The 21,654-nt window shown below is 40.4% G+C and overlaps 1 protein-coding gene across 2 annotated transcripts in view; it reads right to left on the reverse strand.

Annotated features, from left to right (window-relative positions):
• LOC107670640 (cell adhesion molecule-related/down-regulated by oncogenes-like) overlaps nucleotides 1-21,654 on the reverse strand; it is a 49,378-nt gene that overhangs the window by 14,956 nt on the left and 12,768 nt on the right. The window contains exons 2-14 of one of the 2 annotated variants that reach the window (XM_016463313.1): nucleotides 14,081-14,220; nucleotides 13,693-13,971; nucleotides 12,740-12,886; nucleotides 12,500-12,643; nucleotides 11,979-12,263; nucleotides 11,264-11,539; nucleotides 7,352-7,635; nucleotides 6,549-6,723; nucleotides 5,274-5,387; nucleotides 4,175-4,381; nucleotides 3,290-3,369; nucleotides 2,897-2,998; nucleotides 931-1,036 (exon numbers count right to left, since the gene is read on the reverse strand). In XM_016463313.1, the coding sequence (XP_016318799.1) occupies nucleotides 931-1,036; nucleotides 2,897-2,998; nucleotides 3,290-3,369; nucleotides 4,175-4,381; nucleotides 5,274-5,387; nucleotides 6,549-6,723; nucleotides 7,352-7,635; nucleotides 11,264-11,539; nucleotides 11,979-12,263; nucleotides 12,500-12,643; nucleotides 12,740-12,886; nucleotides 13,693-13,971; nucleotides 14,081-14,153 (2,272 nt within the window). In that variant the 5' untranslated portion in view covers nucleotides 14,154-14,220. Of the gene's footprint in view, nucleotides 1-930; nucleotides 1,037-2,896; nucleotides 3,079-3,289; nucleotides 3,370-4,174; nucleotides 4,382-5,273; nucleotides 5,388-6,548; nucleotides 6,724-7,351; nucleotides 7,636-11,263; nucleotides 11,540-11,978; nucleotides 12,264-12,499; nucleotides 12,644-12,739; nucleotides 12,887-13,692; nucleotides 13,972-14,080; nucleotides 14,221-21,654 lie in introns of both variants that reach the window. The other variant, XM_016463314.1, reaches the window with a different exon arrangement.

A 21,654-nucleotide genomic window follows, 5' to 3' on the forward strand; every position in this document is an offset into this window, starting at 1 on the left:
GTTTGAACGAATCGATTGAATGAATGATTGAATGACTCACTGACTTAAGACAGGTATTTGCCACCACCTACTGGCGCTTTTAGTTGTATATAGAGTATCTTTTTTTTTTATAATTTAATATTTCACTATTTATTTGTATTTTTGTATGTTGAATTAAAATATTTCTATCTAAAGCTACTTATTTTTCAGCTACTTTTCTGTAATGTCTATTCAGTGTTTTTTTTTTCTAAATGAACACAATGATAACTATTATCTTTAATACTTTAATCGGCACATGATGGTCACTGTGTAATTCACACCCTGTTTAAACTCATAGAACTTATGAAGGCATCTTATCTGCCCAGTGTGTTTCTGACAACTTGTTGTTTGCATGGACGAGGAGAGGTTTGAGGGGCCAATGTGAACAGAGAGAAAGAGGGGGTAAAAATATGAGGCGGAGGAGAGGCGACGGCAGTTAACATTCCTCTCAGAAACTTGAATCCTTGTCTGAGTGGTCAGTGTTGGGTTTCAGTTCAGGCCCATTAGTATGGCAGCCATTTATTAAAAACACATTTTACACTGGCTCATTACTCTGAGCGCAGAACTCACTACACATCAATCAACAGATTACACTTTCTTTGTCCCGCCCTCTCTGAGACCGAACATACATTACACACTCGCACTACACGGCTCTCTGGAATAATTCATTCTGATTAGTCCGTTTTAGCACCCTGTCAGTCAAATACTTGTGTGTAATGTCTACTAAACTCTATAACTGACCACTGTCCCATGCAACTGATTTCCTGTGCAGCTGTGTTTGTTTCATGTCTCTCATATCATTTCGTCTCACAGAATGAAATTTCAATATTTATTTTATGTCCGTTTGTTTATGTTTTGTGCAAGTATCCATGTAATAAGAGCAGTAAAAGAACAAAGACACCATGATCTCACCTTCCACCACATCTCTCTTGTAATCACTGTCATTGTCGCTGTCTGTTGGCCGATAGTAGATATAGAATCCCTGGATGGGTGTGTTGTTATTACTGGAGGGAGTGTACTATGAAAGAGAGTGAAAGAAACAGCAAATTATATATTTTTTGTTTCCTCAATATACATTCGCTAATAATTATCCCATCAAAGATAAGAACATAACTAAAGTTTAACTAGAATCAAGACATCCTACTCTATTTAAAAAGGCTATAATGTACACATTTGCATGACTTTATTTTCTGAAGACTACTAATAATATTAGGCATTGTTTACTGCACCAAAAACAGTCCTAATTTAGTTTTACATTACCATTTTCTGACCTTTGAAGGATACCTTTTTTTGTCTTGAAGTCTCTTTAAGACTTCTAGACAACAATGACCTCTATTATGATTGGCTAACCTTTTAGCTAAAGAGTCAAATAAAATTTCAGTTTTTATGTATGCACTCTAATGTCACTCCAAACATGCATGAGGTTTAGCAGATTGTCCTCTGTGTTCTCTTCCCTAAATTCACAAAAAAATTCATTCAATCGTTTAATCTTTTCAAAGAGGTAGTTGACCAGATTCACCAAATGATTCGTTTCTCAAGTTCAACTCTTGATTCAATCCAGGATCCAGATTATCAGTCAGTAATGACAGAGTTATTGTATGACCTGAATTGAACTGCAGAAGTTGCATAGACTACTTTTATGATGTTTTTATGTTATTTTTCCAAGCATGAAATTTTCAAATGCAAGTCACTGTAACTGCACTGACAAGAACAAACAGTAAATTCTTCAAAATGATTTGCTTTTCCACAAAAGAAAGTCAGACAGGTTTGGAATAACATGAAGGTAAGTAAATGGCAACATTTCCATTTCTAGATGAACTATTCCTTTAAGACACATCAAAACTTTTCACCTCATGCATGTCTTCTAAAAATAGCTCATCTCAGTCTGTTCCACTCGTTAGAGTTGGATAAGGCCTCCTAATCTGTACTGGACTCACACACACTTTTTCCTGCAAAACCAGTAACCATTGCCAATTACAGGTCTGTTTGGACATTCTGGGGTGGCTCTCAGGGGCTGATGGGAAAAGCTACTACACAGCGCCTGGAAAAGTGCACACGCAAATACTCTGCGTGCTGAAAAACACTTCGGCACCACTGGCACTGCAGAGAAGAACAAACCGAGGAGGCGTGTTGTGAGTGAGCTTGTTATGTGGTTAGTTCTAGACCGTTTTTACGCTCTCATTTTCAAATTAAGCATGAAATGTGAGTATAATTAAATTGGCCATTAGATATAAAAGGCATACTGTATGTCTAAAACATTAATACACACACACATTAGTTTAAACCCCTGAGCTGCTAATATGAGGTTTAGGGTTATTCCTTCAACAGGCCAGAAACAGAAACAACATTTGTTTGTACAAGTGGTGAGACCCTTTTTAAGATTAATGTGCTAATGATACACATACAGAAGCATGGAACATACTGTATGTCTAAAACATTAACACACACACACATTAGTTTAAACCCGAGCTGCTAATATGAGGTTTAGGATTATTCCTTCAACAGGCAAGAAACAGAAACAACATTTGTTTGTACAAGTGGTGAGACCCTTTTCAAGATTAATGTGCTAATAATACACACACAGAAGCACGGAATGATAGAAAAACTCACAGTTTATTCAGTAATGAGTTATTGAGTGCCTGACAGAAACTGTTCCAAAACCTAGTGAGTTGCTTCGCTGTCTACTGCCTCCATTCGCAGCTGCCTTTATTTTAGCCACAACGATAGCATATTTAAAGGCAACAGCCTTTGTGTCAGCAGTGCACCCTTAAAATGCTGTCTCGATGGGCAGCTCAAGTTTAGGGGCAGAGTTAGTGTACTTAATTTAGCAGACAGTGTATAGTACAGCATTCATGTGCCTGTTCACAAGTGTACTCACAGTCCAGCGTAACATGATCTGAGTATCGCTCACAGCGTCAGTGGAAGAGATGTGAGGGCCAGTGATCGGACGATTTGACACGGGTGGACTCGACAGGGAGACCTGGTACGGCCTGGAGGTGGCACTAGCAGGGCTTTCACCATAGTTATTCATGGCAATGACACGGAAACGATATGTGGTACCTGTCATGAAAAGATTTATTAGACCAAATTAGATTTTTATATTTTCGTAGTATACTCATACATTTATGTCCCCAGTAAGTTGGACCAGATTTGGAAGTGGTTTTCTTAGGTTTTCATATTTTCAAGTGCATGTCATGTGTAACAGGATTTACAGACAGATATGGAAAAAAAAAGTGAAAAAAACATTTTTAATTACTAATTTTTTACAGACCTGGTACGGCCTGGAGGTGGCGCTAGCAGGACTTTCACCATAGTTATTCATGGCAATGACACGGAAACGATATGTGGTACCTGTCATGAAAAGATTTATTAGACCAAATGAGATTTTTATATTTTCGTAGTATACTCATACATTTATGTCCCCAGTAAGTTGGACCAGATTTGGAAGTGGTTTTCTTAGGTTTTCATATTTTCAAGTGCATGTCATGTGTAACAGGATTTACAGACAGATATGGAAAAAAAAAGTGAAAAAAACATTTTTAATTACTAATTTTTTACATTTTCCATTAACTTTTTCATTGTTAATAATAATAAAAAAAAATTATTATTAATTAAAACATAATAAAATTTATTTATCCATGATTATTAAAATAACAAATAATGGTAACACTTTAGTGTGGGGACTAATTCTCACTATTAACTAGTTGTAATTTTTTACATTTTCCATTAACTTTTTAATTGTTAATAATAATAAAAAAAAAATATTATTAATTAAAACATAATAACATTTATTTATCCATGATTATTAAAATAACAAATAATGGTAACACTTTAGTGTGGGGACTAATTCTCACTATTAACTAGTTGTTTATTAGCATGCATATTACTAGCATATTGGCTGTTTATTAGTACTTCAAAGCACATATTAATGCCTTATTCTGCATGACCATAATCTACATCTCTTAATCCAACCCTATACCTAAACTTAACAACTACCTTACTAACTCCTAATAATAATATTGAGGCAAAAGTCGTAATTAATAGTTATTTAATTGTGAGAATTGGTCCCCAAACTAAAGTGTGACCCAAATAATATATTTAAATAATATTAATAAGGTCTGGGAATCAACCTGTGGGAACCCTGATGTAACCTCACCTGGTTCCAGGTTGCGCACTTCCACAGACAGCTTAAGTGGTGAGATATTATCAGCCGCGATGACCCAGTCTCCACTTCGGCCCTGCTTCCTGTATTCCACGCGAAAGGCCGTGATTGGAGAGCCACCATTGGCTCGTGGGATCCAAGCGACATAGACAGAGCTTTCTGTCGCCATAGAGATAGTTGGGCGGTCTGGGGCCTCGGGAACTTAGGGATGAAACCAACCAATTAGAGGTTTGAAAAAACAAGTAAATGCAAACTAAGATCTAATTATTGTTTTCCCTAAAAAAACAGCAGTGCAAAATGTAACCTCAACATCCATCAGTGAAAAGACCAAAAGAGCAGACAAAGATAAAATAACACACACACACACAATAGACGACAGCATGCCAGAGTCAATTGAGTACTTACTGAATGGGCTCTGAGCCATAGACACAGAGACGCAAGCAGAGAGAGAAAGACAGAGCAAAATTTATGTGGCAAATAAAAGTGGGTTCATACCCTTTAGAATCTAAATGTGCACACACACACACACACACACACACATACACACACATTCAAACTCTAATTACAGAAATACATCTCACATCTGTGCAAGTGCAATAAGAATACTTCACCCCAAGTGACCAAACATTCAAACTCTAATTACAGAAATACATCTCACACATCTGTGCAAGTGCAATAAGAATACTTCACCCCAAGTGACCAATTACTCGCCCTCATGTCATAGTTTGAAATGGAACACAAAAGAAGAACTTTTGAAGAATCTTCTTGCACTCTTTTCCATATATTTAAGCATATTGGGACCAGAAAGGTATCATATGGCTTTAGAAGACTTAAAATCAAACACACTATTTGTGTGGACTAAAATTTATTTTTTAATTTTTTATTTTTTGGTGCTTAACAGTGCCTGGTCACAATATAGTTTCACTTAATGGAAAAAGTAGCATGAACACTCTTCTGCTCCGCAGAACACATATGAGAGGATTTTCATTTTTTTGGTGAACTACTCTTAGAGGGCAAGTACATCATTGATCATCATCAATCAAGCAGAAATCAAACCTTTATGGTGTAATAGTGTTGTGGGATGTCCTCTTACCTCTGTCATGTATGACCACTCCATAATAAGTGTTAGTGGTTTTATCTTCCAGTGCTTTCTCTGGAAGGGACACAATTGGAGCCTTGGAGGGGTTCTTATTGGAGGAAGTTCTCTCTGAGAAGAAGAGTAAGAGAAGTTATGATTTGATTAACAATGTTACTGTTGGTGATCATGCTGTATCATAATGGAAAACATGGTTTGGAATTTTTTCTTTTCTTTTACCAAACTAAGTGTATATTATGAGCAGCTAGTGGCAAAGGCAAAAGTTCTTTCTTATGCTTACTTTAATTCTAGAACATGCAAAATATACAAATATTTGCCAATGGTTGGTGATCATGCTGTATCATAATGGAAAACATGGTTTGGAATTCTTTCTTTTCTTTTACCAAACTAAGAGTGTATATTATGAGCAGCTAGTGGCAAAGGCAAAAGTTCTTTCTTATGCTTACTTTAATTCTAGAACATGCATGAGCTAGAAAATATACAAATATTTGCCAATGCAATCATAAAAATTAAATGCATCATATAATCATTTTTTTTAATTACTGTAAATTATGTAAAAATGTAAATTAATTACGTAAAAGTATAATATAATAAAATATACACACATACACTACCATTGAAAAGTTTGGGGTTGGTAAGATTTTTTTTCTCTTATGCACACCAAGGCGGCATTCATTTGCTCAAAAATACAGTAAAAAATATTAATATTGTAAAATGTTATTATAATTTAAAACTCTTTTATTTTTGTCTATTTCTTCTTTCTATTTATTTGTGTGTTGGAAAAACTCACATCACATGATTCTTCAAAATTCATTCTAATATGCTGATTTGGTGCTCAAGAAACATTTATTATTATCATGAATGTTGAAAACAGTTGTGCTGCTTAATATGTTTGTGGAAATCATGACACTTTTTCAGGATTCTTTGAAGAATAGAAAGCTCAAAAGAACATTTTATTTGAAGTAGAAATCTTTTGTAATGAATTATCTTTGCTGTCACTTTTGATCAATTTAATGCATCTTTTGCTGAATAAAAGTATAAGTTTGTTTCAATCAAGAAAAATAAAAAAAAATACTGACCCCCATACATGTGAACGGTGGTTTATATGTAATACAAGGCATTCATTTCTAACCCAAAACACAATTCTTGACCTATTTTCCACAGCTCAGATTCACTGAATTATGATCTAGTTCGGATGTAATCAAAGCCAAACAGCTTTAGAAAAGTGAAAATGAGCTCTTCAGCTGGGTGAAATGCTGACTGTATTCTCACCCTTTCCAGTGCGGAAGGTCAGCATGGCGGGCTGGCCCTCTCCTGCAGCGCTGCGGGCCACCATCAGAACCTCATATAGGCTGGACGGCTCCAGCTCCGACAGGGGCAGGGACTTCTCACTGCCTGGCACTCGCACCGTGTGCCAGTTCCCCACTACATTACCCATGTCATCCACCTACAGGGACATTCAGCACATGCGCAGTCAGGTGACAGTCTAACCGTATGTAGTGATCTCATGCACACAGGTGTACCTTTCAAGCCTCATATTCTGTGTCTGACTTTGCACATACTGCACGTAAAGTTCAACAAAGAACAGTAACGTCTTTCTTATTCTACTACTCTGAATCGTGACAAAAGATCAACCCACTCAACTATCCCTGAGAGCACAAGCTGTGTCACTTTTTCCTGAGCCAATGTGACAAACGCTGCCAATGCAATCTTGAAAAGAACCAGAGGAGTTTTATTAGCCAAGGGAGCTTATTATTGAAGAAAACACAGGCTTTAAAAGAGGAAATTACCAACTTCTTACCAAAACGCTCTTGGTTGGCAGATACTGTTGAATTGTGTTAGCACTGCCTTTTACAGTAAACGGCACAGGGCGTTGTTATGAGTATGTGCTCATTCTCAAATCTAATAACTATAAATCTGACCTGATAACTAACGCCATGGGAAAAGAAGAGGGTGGAGCGAGATTCAGTCATTCTTGACGAGGTAATAATTATCTACATTTTGTGGCCCACTTAAAGTACATCAGTAAAACATTCATAACGGAAAATCTACAAGCGTACTTTATGATTTCTTACCTTGCGGTATTTAACGAAGTATGCATTGATAGGGACGCCCCAGTCCCGACCTGCTCGCCACTCTAGATCATACATGTTGGGTTTGTGCGTTTGTGGTGGGCTGATTATGATTGGTGCTTCTGGCGTAGCTTTGTCGCTTATTCTCTCGGTGGGCGGTCCTATAGTTTCACCAATCCCCTCCTCCCCTACGGAGGGGAACAGTTCATCACCCTCATCGCTCTGGATAGGGTGGACAGAAGGCTGCGTCTCCATGAGAGCTCCAGACATGGAACTAGCCTGGGGTTCTGTAGGGGAAAAATAACAATTTTGGTCATAAATCTTATCTTTTTATTCGATTTTTTTTTTAGATATACTTTTTATTTTTTTAATAGTTATTATTAATTTTAATAGTATTCATTTTACCAGTACACTGTTTTAAGGTCATGTTGTTACAGTGTAATTACACAAATAAGTACCAAATAATATTAATTAACTACATTACTATAGTACTTAATATAGTGTTACTATAGGGTTAAGGTTAGGGTTAGGTTTAGGGTAAGTTGCTTGTAATGCATAATGTATGCATAATATACTGTTATTACTATAGTAAGTAAATGTAACATTTGTAACTATGTCACGTTAAAATAAAGTGTTACCATTTTACTTTTCATATATTAGTATATAGGATAATTAAACACAGCTATAGCACTCTGGCAATATGCAAGCCTGGAAACTACTTTTTCACTGGCATTAAAATAAAAAGCCAGGAACCTCAAAGGGAACATACAATAAAGCTCTATTATTAATTAATTTATTTTTATTAAACCCCACCCAAATGGTCCATTTGGGAATCTGTGCTTCTGACACTGGCTTGGCAGCCAATCATCTGAGCAGAATTTTTGTGAACTTGGATTTAGTGAAAGACGACTTGCATACATGTGGGTTCCTTTTCTGTGCGAGTAGACATACACCATGAGCGTTATATACATTACAATATTCAAGTCACCGCTGAGTAATGGTCAGATAGCAACTGAATAATCCCAGCTAAACAGCTGAAAACAGTTGTACAAGAGGTATGGTGTGTTGCTGGTTCTTAGGGTCTCTCGTTCTCAGTTGTTGGGTACGTGGCACTGGTTTACCTTACAAAACAAACAGTCCCAGAGTCAGTAACACAAGAGCTCAAACTGGGCCCGACACCAGCCACCACACATTCCACCCTTCGGCCATTAAAATACCAGAGTGAATCAGAGTCCTACACCAGCTCTCAAACCCACCTTCCAATCATGTTCTGTTTGCTAGGATTCCAATCATGCTAGGGTGTTCAGTGTGGTTGCTAGGACATTGTGAGGCTGTTCTATGCAGCTGCTTACTGGCACCCTCCTCACCTTCAAGTCAGTATGATATTCTAGTCACTAAATTTGACTCAGGTACCACCTTCAAAGTAAGTCTATGGGCCTGTCCCAATACCAAAACTTGAGTACTCGCATCAGGAAGTGCACAAGACTGACCCAGATCTGAAAAACGCCAAACCTCAGTGCCCTCAACACGCACTATTAAGTCCACACTATCTCTAAAACCACTTAGGAACAGTATTTAAGGCTAAGTCAGTGTATCCCATCATTAATGTTCAGGAACTCACCTGCCCTGAAATCCTAAGAATTCCAGGAACACTCTACAGTGCAAGTTAAATCAATTAAACATTCCATATAATTTGGTAGTAAAACGTAAAATGTTGCACACTTTATTGGTGCAGAGATAAGTATGCGTATTTTGTAAAAATGTTTGCATCTGTCTATCTGGACTACTGAACAGACATTTAGTAAAGTGCAAAGTATTGAAAATCAAAATGTATATAAAAGTAAAAAGTAAGTCAAAAGTTGAGTCAAAAGCAAAGTGAATACTTTGTACATGATTACAACACTATGATATAAATCTGTCCCATCAGGTAATCGAAAGTTGTACACATACTTGGTCTTCATGCTTACTTGACATATTTCCGGTATTTGGCCCAAGTGTTCATATAAGTAGACAAGTGGTCAAGTGCAAAGGCCGCAAGTGTGGGTAGTGGGACAGACCCACTGTCTTTTTTAACAGTTCTATCATCCACCAGAAAATTTGAGGTATAATTAATTTCCATAGCACAAACACTACTGGAGCCAAACCTTATACTTCGGTTACGGGTTTGTTCAAATCCCTAATCGTAAGTATGAGCAATAGTAATAGCGATGCTTGCCTTAACAAACACCACTGATGAAAGCATGATCCAGTAAATATTGTTCTGACGCTTTGATCTTCTCTCTTTTTCTGTACAGTAGATCTTTCTCCTTTGTGACTCACGTGTGCCTGACTATGTGTGATCATATGTGTGATAATGACTAGTGTGGTGGCTATAATATAAACATTACAAGGGTGAGACAGAGACACAGAAAGCGATTTGGAGAGGAACGGTCCGGCTTCAGACTGTGATCGGGCTGTACATCATCTCGACTCACCCACTGTCAAAAACACCTCTGCCTGGGCTGAGCCAAGCTCACTGGAAGCCTAGCATGTATACCGCCCAGCATGAGAGGCAGTCACAGTCTGGATGTACAGGTTGCTGCTGCCAGCACAAGACAAGGTAAGGTGGGCAGCGTTGTCAACTGGCGACCTGCCTGCCGCTGGAGGCTGAAGTAGCAGGACGGAATGTGTGGTGATTGGACCGGCAGAGTTGTACCAACGGGTAACAGGAAGTGGCTTTCCACAAGAGAGAGTTACAGAGTCACCCTCCACACAGATGCCGCTTTCAGGAGGGAACAGGATTGTGGGCTATGAATTTGTCAACTAAAAGACCACATGCATTCAACATTTGACTTTTGTGGTCTTTTAGGTCTTATGTACATTAAAAGGTACACTAACTTGTAGCATATAATGCATTTAAAATGGTTTTATTTCTCTAATATGAAAACAAATAAAAAAAGTATTGATCTTGTTTAGAGGATCATATACAAATTTTTGTCCAATCAAATGCTCTCTAGAATGAGATTCCACCTACCTTTGACTAGCAACAGCAAGCAGCAAATCACAGTTCATTGTTGTGACAAACTAAAGCCTATTGGCTACAAAAAAACAGGAAATTAAACTGCGTGTCAAGACATTTCATGGGGTCTGTAAAAAGACAAGTCCAGTCAGTATCCTCGGCTAAATCTAAAGCATTAAATCCACAACGTGTTTTCCCAGGCCCAGAGCTGATCACGTCTAACGTCGTTTCTTCTTTTTCCAGCGGCCTACGGATCACGTATCTATCTCAAATATTGCCATTTAACATAAACAACTCTGCTTTTACATTGACCTGCATTTTATCAGTGCGAAATAAATCACCCTTGTAGCCGAGCCAGGAAAAAAACGATATGAGCCAACATTTGGAAAAGACCTCCTTCATGTTTTATCTATTCTGAAGTCTGTATATCTCTAAGCTTATCAATCATGTTTGGAGACACAGAGCAAGGCTGAGGAATAGCCTCAGAGGAGGGCAGGGGAGGGCTGTGTGTGTGAGAGAGATGCGTATTAATAAATATAGGGCTAGTTGTGTGTGATGTTGACAGCTGGGTGGTCTGGTCCTCGTCATAACCTTGTGCAGTTACTCCTTACATTCCGCTGTCCAAGAGCTTATCCCCAACAGCACGCACAAAGCTCACTCTCACAGCCTTCTCTTTGCCAGCCAAATACTGTACACCCACCCCAGCACCCCTTCTCCAGCCAAACTCCAGCTAAACCTCTCTGCCCTGCTGGAAGGATATACTGTCCCAACTCACTCTACGGTAAAGCTGTATCTTCTGCTACTTCTGCTAGTAAAATTCTCTTTTAAAGAATTTATAATTACCCAGGGTGTTCTGGGTAGTTGCCAGGCTTTTGTTAGTGTGTTCTGGATGGTTGCTATAGGGTGCATCGTCTTACCTGATTGGACACTGAGTCTTCCCGCCGATTGTGCAGAGCTAATTCCATTGTCAAACAGGCACTGGTATATTCCCTGATCTTGAACCATTACTGAAGAGATGTGAAGGGAGGGGCCAGCGATTTGGAGGCGGGGTGAAGAAGCGAGAGGGGTGGAGTTGAGGAGCCATGTGATGTTGGGGGTTGGACTACCACTGGCAGTACAGGTAAATCTTACAGAGGAGCCCACAGTCACAGACTGATCTGACAAACCTTGCAGGACGCTTACTTGTTGTAAAGCTGTAAAGAGGGGAAGCGTGCTGGAGTTATTATACACAATGAAATAATACAACTATTCTCCATGACGTACTAAGTAAGTACTAACCTACTTAATATTACTAACATATGATAATTTTGTTGTTCATTGTTAGTAAAGTATGTATAAAGAATCAAAAATGGCAATGCTAGCATTTGTTGTGCAGGAGTATAAACAGGTTTTATTTTTATATAAGTTTCCAAGTTGGACATCATGTACCATTTTATTGCATATTTCCTATGTATGAAAATTGGAAATTCTAACTTTCGCAGTTGAATTAAACAATAATTCAGACCCTTCATGCAAGGAACGTTACCCAGTGATTCCATATAAAAGATGTTGAGCTTGAGAAGAATCTGAACTACGTGGATTGAGCTGCCCCAAACCTTGGTGACATGATGGAATATTAATATTATTCCTTACCAAGCACATTCACAGTGTAGATGACACTGACCACAGCTCCACGGTCAGTCAGAACAGAGCAGCAATACTGTCCTCCATCACTCAGCTGAACATCATTCAACACCAGGTTGCTTTGCAACAACATCCATTTGGAATTCAAAGAAAGCTCCGCCCCATCTTTAATCCATTTGACCTTTGAAGAACGACTTCCTGATATGACACATTCAAGGGTCAGAGATCCAGACTGGTCCACTGTAAGATTGCGAGGGGTGACGGGATAGACGATCCTTATAGGTGAAGGGCCTTCTGAAAATACATGGAAAAAAAAGAGTGCAATCACATTATTCCTTCATTAGGAAATATTGATATTTTAATTTACAGTATACACCCAATATCTAACAATAGAAAAAACATCTCAGAATATATACAGTAGCTGCTGATTTTGTAGCAAAACTTATATAGTATGAATATGATATGAGAAGTATAACTCTCAAATCTTTGTGGTACCTAGAGAAAAACTAATAAGAGTTTGTTCAACCAACCTCTGACCATGAGTTTAGTGCCATGAGCCTCTACTTGAGTCTCTCGGGTTAAAGGGTTATAAGCACCACACTTATACATGCCCTGGTGTTCTGAAGACACTGACACAATCTGAAGGTTCCCAGAGGGCAGGATTAAATACTCGTCTGAAAACAGACAAAAAGAAACAAACCCTCAAAATGTTCAACAGTATTTTCAAGTGTTTCTGGAGGGTTTGGCATTTGAAGCTCTCTAGTCTGTACCTGTAGACTGTTCCAGCCATTTCCCCCGTATCCGGAAGCGTGGCAGAGCAGATGGATTGCTGCGAGGAAGTGGGCATTCGATAACAGCAGTTTCCCCCTTATTTACAGTAAATGTCCTCCGATGGGTCTCGGCAAACCTCTCAATATCTGAATGAAGAAATCAAAAGAGTGCTCAATCGCTTCAAAGCAACACGCGTACAATTTTGCAATATGACCAGCTGATTGTACATTGTCTTGCTTTTTACATGATTACATATGAAGTAAACAAATAAACAAACATAAAATATTGATTTTGAGATGGAGAAGGAAGCTGTGGAGTAATATGAGAGATATGAAACTAGCACAGCTAGTTTCGTAATTGGCTACCTTTGACAACAGTCAATTATACAGTTTAGCAATCATTATACAAAATATCTGACCAAAGAATGTGGCAACTAACCGATCAGAATCAAACATTTGCGAGAGCTGTGCAATAAACTGAAATATTAATTCATAGTAGCAGCAGTTCACACAAAGACCTTCTGTCAAAGAGGTGTTTATATTGGATTGTGAGTGGCTGAGAACATGTGCCTTCCACTGAATAATGCAGCCTTATCTGCAACCCTGATCAGGCCCTGGGTCGGTCGCCGGGGGTTTGCGTCCGATAGGGCGCCCTTCCCAGCATCAGCTCTCGGTACGACACAGGAAGCCCCCAGGCTCATTAAGGATACTGCTGAAGAGGTGTCTGGATAAGTGCCAGACTGAAAAGAAAGAACCATTTCCTTCCCCTCCAACAATCATCTATGGTTGGCCATTCTAAGAGTGTTAATGGCTTGAGAAATCTGCCTTCTGATACTTCCTGTCTTTCTTCTCCAGCGACCTCTTTGAAATGCATTCTTGTAAGAGTGTTGTTCTTAAAGCTGCGCTGAAAGTGTATTTGTCAGCATACTATGCGTGTGATCAAATGTGCCTACCTGCAATGCGCACTCGTGCATGCTGGCTGATGATGGAGCCTGTCTCGGACTGAGCCAAGCACTGGTAGGAGCCCGTGATTTCCGGTTGGAGAGATGGCAGCGAGAGGGAGCCTGGACTAAGTTCCACTCCAGACTGGTGGCTAGGGTCTAGTGGTTGACCCTGAAACAGCCAGCTGATTCTGGCGGTGGCTGGACGAGCTGTGCAGCGCAGGTGGACCGCACTGCCCTGCTTCTGTACCACAGAGAGAGGCTCCACATGAAAAGAGAGAGACAGGACAGCTGAAGGAGAGAGACATGGGGGAAAATAAAGAAAATAATTATATCAACAGAGCATAATCCATTAATATTCCTAGACTAGCTTGGATCATTGCAGACAGGTGTTACTAACATGGGCAGTTGAGGAGCAGGGTATGGCAGACACACAGCACAGCGGACAATAATCTCAGGCCACTGTCCTCCATGACGCTGTTTCACCGCTGTGAACTAACCTGGGGCCTCACACACACCCCCTCCACACACACCGCACGCCTGAAACACATAAAAACAATTCAGAAACATTAAAAACTGTTGTATTGCATCATGGGCAATACAATATTTGAAAAGACTGAACTCGGTCAATCACATGGTTTAGCATGGCTCATGCAACAGTAATGACAACAAAATGACAGCAGAACATGAAATGTGGACACTTTTGCCACATATTTTGTGTTGACTGTGGAGGAAAAGCTCCAGAATTCTTCATAATTCTGTAAAGTGGCTTTAAATACAGTCAAATGTGTCAGAGCTGAGAGAGCTATTGCTAGCAGAAACAATGATCAAATTAGCTGAAATAATAATGTGCATATTAAATTACAGTTGTTCTGAGTGGTTTAAGTGCATCACAAGGTGGTGGATATAGTGTCTCTAAAATATTTTGGTCCAAAGATATGTTTTAGGTTGCTCCTTTATTTCAAGTCTTTATGATTATTTTAGCTCATATTATTATTATGCAATGATAAAACCACAAAAAAAAAAACACACAAACTACTTTGAAAGGTCACAGTAAATCTCCCCTCAGAAAGCCGCACAAATGTTTGTAGTATTCATGACTATAGCACAATTGACAAAGGAGGTCAAGTGTGCAAAGAAGTTTAATACTATAGGGGTTTGCTCAGATCACTAGTTGGAGTGCCTCAACAAACACCAATAATATAAGTTACCCACATACTCTTTCTACAGATACAAAAGTAGCACTGATTTCATCTTTCTATCTGTAGCTGGTCGAGAAGTTCATCTTGTAGGAATTACAAAACCTAATATTTCACAGTTAATCCCAAACAATACTTTCAATAACCTTTATGACGCATCCACTTATGAATGCCTTGATCTCGCACAGCCTTCCCCCAAAGAGAAATTTCTTTCTGTTGATCTACGACCCATTCCGACAGAGCACTTCTCCAGTGAAACAGAAATTCCTGAACTTCTGCACCCCCTCACTCACCCTCAACCTACAATCCTTCTTCTCCCTTGCCCCCTTCATTTCTGCCCGTCTCCGATGGACTGCATTAAAAGAGTCTGCTTGTGGTCTACTCTTAATATCACTATCCAGTCACAGTGCACTGCTTTCTCACAGACTCACTGTAGCCTGAAGAGCCTCCACATGGTGTTCACGCACTCACACACAGTCTCAAACGCCCTAAAAGAAAGACAAGGGGAGCGCCCAAAGGGTGAGACAGGGAAAAGAGTGAAAGGATCGTAATTAGGAGCATTCCTCTTTGCTTTTGAACTCATCCCTCCCCTAGCGCCAGTCCTCTGTATCTGGGCTGCGTTAATCCGGAGGGCCTTTGATCACAGGATCCTGGTCTGTGAGTGTAGTTTGGGCCGGGGGCTGGCAGACAATGGCCGCCCAGCTGTGATATTCACACTGTGGGTGCCATGGGGCTCTGTGCCCAGCCCAACATCAGCCCAAAGGACAGGCTACTCGACTGGGTCAAATTAAAGAGGTTATGCCTGGGTGAGACCACTTAGGCTGAACAGGTCTGTGACATGACACACATGCTTGAATTTACACACATTCAAGCATACTAATACCTCCTCTTGTGTTGCTTATTTCTCTTCAACATTTTTCTTTAGCAGTGCTTGCTGTGACAAGCAGCACTATTAGCTACCATTTCTCATAGTGTATTAAAAACATGACAGCTCAACCGACTTAACTGATGGACAATAAAATGGGCAAAAAGAAAAATCCCATAAAATTACACTGAAGCACAAATCAGAGTCAAAGCTTCGGACCAAATTTAGGAGTGGGCTCTCCACCTAGCAACCATTCAGAACACCTTAGAGTCCACCTAAAAAATGCTCTAGCAACCATTCATTGCATAGCATTGTGCTAAAACAAGAGCATTTTAGCAACCATACTGCAATGCCCTGTCAACTACCCACAAGACCTTTGGATGAGTGCTGGACGTAAAATTCTAGTAAATAGTTGCATTCTGGAAGAATTAATTATCCCATCATTAATTTTAGCTGCAGTGAGACCTAAAAACACTCTTTGCAAGCATCAAACATGCACATACATACATATCATCTCCCCCGCCACCCTGCGGGACCACTCAAAGGAAGACCAAGTTGGAAACACAGGAAATAATAAACTCTCCCAGCCTCCTGCTCACGCACGCCCCCTCTAAACCCAAATGTCAAGGGTCACTGGAGAGCAGAAAGTCAGTGGGTGTCTGGCAATTGTGGCCCCGCCTCTTGGGGTCACCCCAAAAATCAGGGTGATAAAGGGGACTGCACTTGACAAGCACAAAATACGGCACGACAGGCAAGGAGGGAGCAAGGCAGATAATAAAGCCTTTAATAAATCTACACACTTTTGAAAACAGATTTCATAGAAAATTTACAAAGATTAGTCATAAACTCAGTAGATCTCAAAAGTAAATATGTATACAATGGCTATAAACATATGTGTGTGCATGGTTCTTCAGTCTAAGGATTATAAGGGTATCGTGTCTTGTCCACGAGTCCCAACAAGCCCTCTGCAGTGCCCCTATGCCATCAGTGGAAAGAATCTTCTCACTCCCAGAATAATAATATATAATTACAACAATAACAACAGCCTTGAATGAAACACACAGACAAAGATGGGCAACATCGCCCCATGTATACATAGAAGATGATGGTATGTACCCTGGGAGGGGTGGGTATAACCCTGAATCAAGATATCTGGTGTGAGGAGTGACACTGCGCCTCTTGCTATCTCTACAACAGATCTGGCATGACGAGGAAACACAAGCATCATTCCTGTGTTTTATCTCTGTGCCTTTCTTTTGACATCCGCCTGTATGTACTAGGCTCAGGGCAGAGAGACACATTGTAGGATATCTTCTGTCCTCCATCAGAGAGAGAGACAGGCAGCTACTACCATATGCAGGCAGGAGAGACAGCAGGGAATTGGAGCAGTCTTGAGCCTTCAATAACAGATATATAATATATAGAGAGAGAGAAAAACAGAGTGGGTTGCAGAGTGCTGAGACATGTCTGATAGCAGAAGGGAAGGGAAGTCCCCTATACCTGCTGAAGATCTCCATCACACAGGCCACATCAAAAGAGAAGATTAAGGGCAAAGAGAAAACAGTGCAGAGAGAAGTAAAGGTCTAACAAACAGAGAGAATTACAAACATTACCCTGAGAGTGCCTCTATTTATGTAACATCATTGTACTACCAATGACTCGAGCAATAATGCTTGCTATTGCAGTTATTGAACCTAATAACTGAGGAAGCTTTACTCTTGTCCATCCATTCCTTGCTGGAAGAACCTGCCTAAAAGTATGAAACAGCCAATGACCATTAATTACCAGCTTTGACCGACTAGAAACCTTATCAATCTACCATCAGGAGATACATTTTGCTGGATATTCCAGGAACCCTCAACAGAAATATTAACAGACACAGAATTTTCTTGCTAGCTTCTTTTTTAGCTCTATTAAACACTTTATTAAAGATTAAGGGTATTGGTAGTGTTACACAGCTGAAGTCCAGAGTTTTCCTGTTGAAAAGACCAGCTTAGACTATCATGGATTTTCTTGTTGGTTGAGGCTGGTTGGCTGCTGGCCTATCTAGTGCACAAGAGCATGCTGTTCTCCAGCAAACTCTAGACCAAAGTTTTAGCTTAAACTAGTTATGAAGCCTGGTGGGGATGCTAGCACTACAGCATCCCATCCCAACCCAAAACACAACATATGCTGATCAGCAGGGGTATGTGGTTTACAAGGATGGATCTTTGGCCAGCGTACTATTCCATAGTCTCCAAACGTTGCGGAAGACTTCTCCTACATGCCTCTCTCCATTCTGTTTTTACATTTACAAGCTTGATTGAAGACTTTCTCAAGCCAAAAGAGAAGATTTACACATACTGAGTGTTTTTCTGAGAGGCTTGATATAGCAGCAGTCCAACAAACCCACAGGCAGTTGATGATCATAAATCTAGCCTTATCAGTTGTCAGAGCAAAAACTGTTTTTCCTTACTGTTTTCTCTCTGGAATGAGGGAGTACAATAAGTCCAGGGTCATACCTGAGATCCTGCCAAAGTGCAGGGTAGAAAGACAAGACTCCTCGGGATGTCTAAGAGCATTCATCCTTAAAAATGATATCGTCTGCAGTTTTACCAAGACTATTCCAGCCATTAATTCATGTGCAGTACACAGTATCCATGCTAAAAATAAGGGTGGCTCTAATGCCCTCATATCTGTATCTGACACATAGCCTCTACAGTAACATTCTGCTGGAATGCTGGGTCAATATTGCAGAAAGATGGGTGCAGTGTAAGCAGAAAATAACACAGAATGACAGCAAGGAAAATAAACAGTCTGACAAGCCCCTAGATGTCTGTGTAAAGAGGACGGGAAGTGGCATCTGCAGTCCTATAAAAAAGGTGTGAACAAGAATGAATCTTTCTCTGCAGGCAGTGCTTGAAGTGTCATCTGCCCTCTGCCCAGATCCCTGTCATATTGAGTAAACACGGACGAAAGACCCCACAGGGCTATAGAAGAACAGGTCACAACTGGTACAATAGTAAAGGCCTGAACTTCACAGGTAAGAAAAAAAAAAAAAACCTAGCAGTGAAATTTCCACAAAATGCTTATCTTATTAAACAAACAAATTAGTCATATGACTATGTTAATTAGGGAATGCAGAAAGCAGCAGAAACATGAGGGGCGCCATAAGGAGAAAGAGACTGAATAACAGAGAACAGAAAACAGTAAAACTGGGAGAGGAGCAGAAGAGTGAGTGAATATATTTTCTGATAGTCTGATCTGACCCTATGTGGTAAGGCTGATACTCCTGCCGTATCCTGAACCTGTCCACACTCGCCCCCCCACAAACGCTGACAGAGGAGCCACTCTCCACACATTCCACAGACAGAGAGAGAGGTGAAAGAAAACAACAAAGTACAGAGGTTACAAAAATAAAAGAAAAAGAAAAATATGACAAAATAAGAGAGGTGGAAGAGAATTGGAGTATGACCCTCAAAAGTGAGAGAAAGCGAAAATTGAGGCGGGGAGATCAGGAGGTAGGAGAGTGTGAGGAAAAAAAATGATTCATCGGGAGGTGAATACTTGCCAAACCTATTTAACAGGGGCTATAACAGGCTACTACTGGTCCAAGTGGCAGGAATGAGGGCAGCTCCAGGCCATGCAGATGGGACTAATGAATGGAAATACTGGGCCTCTGAACTGAGCAGTGATTAAAGGGGGCAGACATTATTAAAAAGCGAGCGAGAGAGGAAGAGGAACAGGAGAGAGAGAATAAGAGACATCTGTAAGGTACTAAGCAATAAAAAGGGAGCATTTGCTCTTTCTTTTACCATGAACAGAGATGAGAATCAAACTGCTGTTAGGCAGCACTTATCAGCATTCAGAAGGCTACAATGCATAAGAAAGGGCAAACAGAGATTAACCTTCAACTGCTCTCTATAGTGAAAGAGTGGGTGAGTATGTATGTGTGTGAAGAGGCATTACATCAGGAGTATGATACTACATCCCAGGACTGGCCTCCCCCAGCTGTAAAACGCAGCTTGTCTCTGTTGACAGGAAGTTGTATCAGAGTCTACATAGCGCAGGCAGCCCTGGGGTGAGATGCTCGTAGGTTGATGGGGCACAGCCTGGACGACCATGGCGTGGTTAACAGTGAAAGGAAAGATGGGAGGGGAGGAGAGAAGACAGGAATGAGAACAGAGGCCCTGGGGATCAGACAGTCACCTCTAACAAAGCACTGTTTACCAAGAACACACACATCTCTTTCCCGCCTCTCTCCTCCCAGGGGGGGTTCTCAGCAGAAACAACTCGGGTCTACCTCCGCCTCCTTCCCATGAGTGCCAGGCCTTAGACCAGGGAGACAGTGCTAATTCCTGCCCCGGGCAGCTTGGCCTTGGTCACAAACACTCCACACACAGATCGCCCGGTGAGATGGGGAGGGAGGGAGGACCCTTAGCCCCTGTACAGTACAGAAGAACCCTCTTAATTGGAGTTTGTTCTGTGGTGTCTTGTTTGCCTGGGAATAGGAGGAGGTGGCAGTGTGGAAGGGGAGGTGGTGACAGAGGAGGGGTGCAGAGGTAAAGGGGCCGTTTCCCAAGGTTTTCAACAACAGGGATTAGGCAGAGGACTGAAACTCAATAGGGTTGTCTCGGACACTGGAAATGGATCTCAGTATATTCCGTCGCACAAGGCCACAACCAAAACTGTGGAAAAGCAACACGCTTAACTAACAACACCCACAGTATTGTGGGAGCTACAGAATATCCTTCCAGCTGAGTTCACAGCTATTTAGAACCCTCGAGGGAACGTTTGCACACGGGAAGGGTAATTCTAATGGAGAGGAGGAATGTTACAGACAGGAGAAACAGCAATTCTGTCTGCCCAGAGGGTGTGCTGAGAGACAAAGTTGATAGGCAGGCTGTGCCAAGAGTGTCTGATTCATCAGTCAAGCAGTAGCGGATGAGAATGATTGTGTATGTGTGGCGGTTAGAGTCAGCAGAGCATTGGATGACTTCTATGGTAGATGCCAAGAACTCAAAAACAGTAACATGTCAAAGCTGTGTCCTAGTTACATGCACATGTTGGAAAATCAGGACTGTACCCTGTTCCCTCTAGATCAGTGATGGGAAAACTTGGCCCTTCCAGGCCACTTTCCTGCAGAGATTTGATCCAACCCTGATAAAACTCACCTGCCTGTAGCTTTCTAGTTGTCTTGAAGACAATGATTAGGTGGTTCAGGTGTGTTTGATTAGAGTTGGAGCTAAACTCTGAAGGAAAGTGACCTGGAAGGGCCAAGTTTGCCCACCCCTGCTCTAGATGCTCTTTAAGTCTTGCAAAGACTCAAGTTTTTGAAAGGATGACAGCTGCAGAAAAGTTGGAGACAGTAGGGCTGTCAAAATGGCTGAAAAACTAAATTCGAATTTTGTACTTAAATATTATCAAAATTCGAATTATTTTCGAATTTAAAATGCATGATTTCAGTTATGGTGAAGAAAAGCTTTTGGCTTCTCTCCTGAGGCCACAAGAGGGCGCATCATTCAAAGCATAAGATAACATGACTATCTGCGAAAAAAAAGCATAGTGCATAATGTTTAAAATAATGTTTATAAACCAATTATAATTAAGTTGCTTAAACAACTATAAATAAAACAGCAACATGTATGTATGCATAGTTTAATCCCAAAGGGCGGAAAGCCAATCACACAGAGTACATTTTTCATTTAAAAACATGAGATGCAGTGGGATGGGGAAAAACCCGCCATAAAGTCTAGATATATGTTTTTTTCAAAGTTAAACTTGCATTAATTTTATATGGCTTTCTAAACAGGCGGCTCTTTTGTGCGAGACGCGAGTGCAACAGTAATAGATGTCCGTGTAGAAAATGCGTGAAATATGCGTTCTGTGTGAACAGCTTGGTTTCGGTTTTGATGTAAACAAGATCTTCTC

This window comes from Sinocyclocheilus anshuiensis, unplaced genomic scaffold (genome assembly GCF_001515605.1).
Source record: "Sinocyclocheilus anshuiensis isolate Anshui unplaced genomic scaffold, SAMN03320099.WGS_v1.1 scaffold140, whole genome shotgun sequence".
NCBI classification, from domain to species: domain Eukaryota; kingdom Metazoa; phylum Chordata; class Actinopteri; order Cypriniformes; family Cyprinidae; genus Sinocyclocheilus; species Sinocyclocheilus anshuiensis.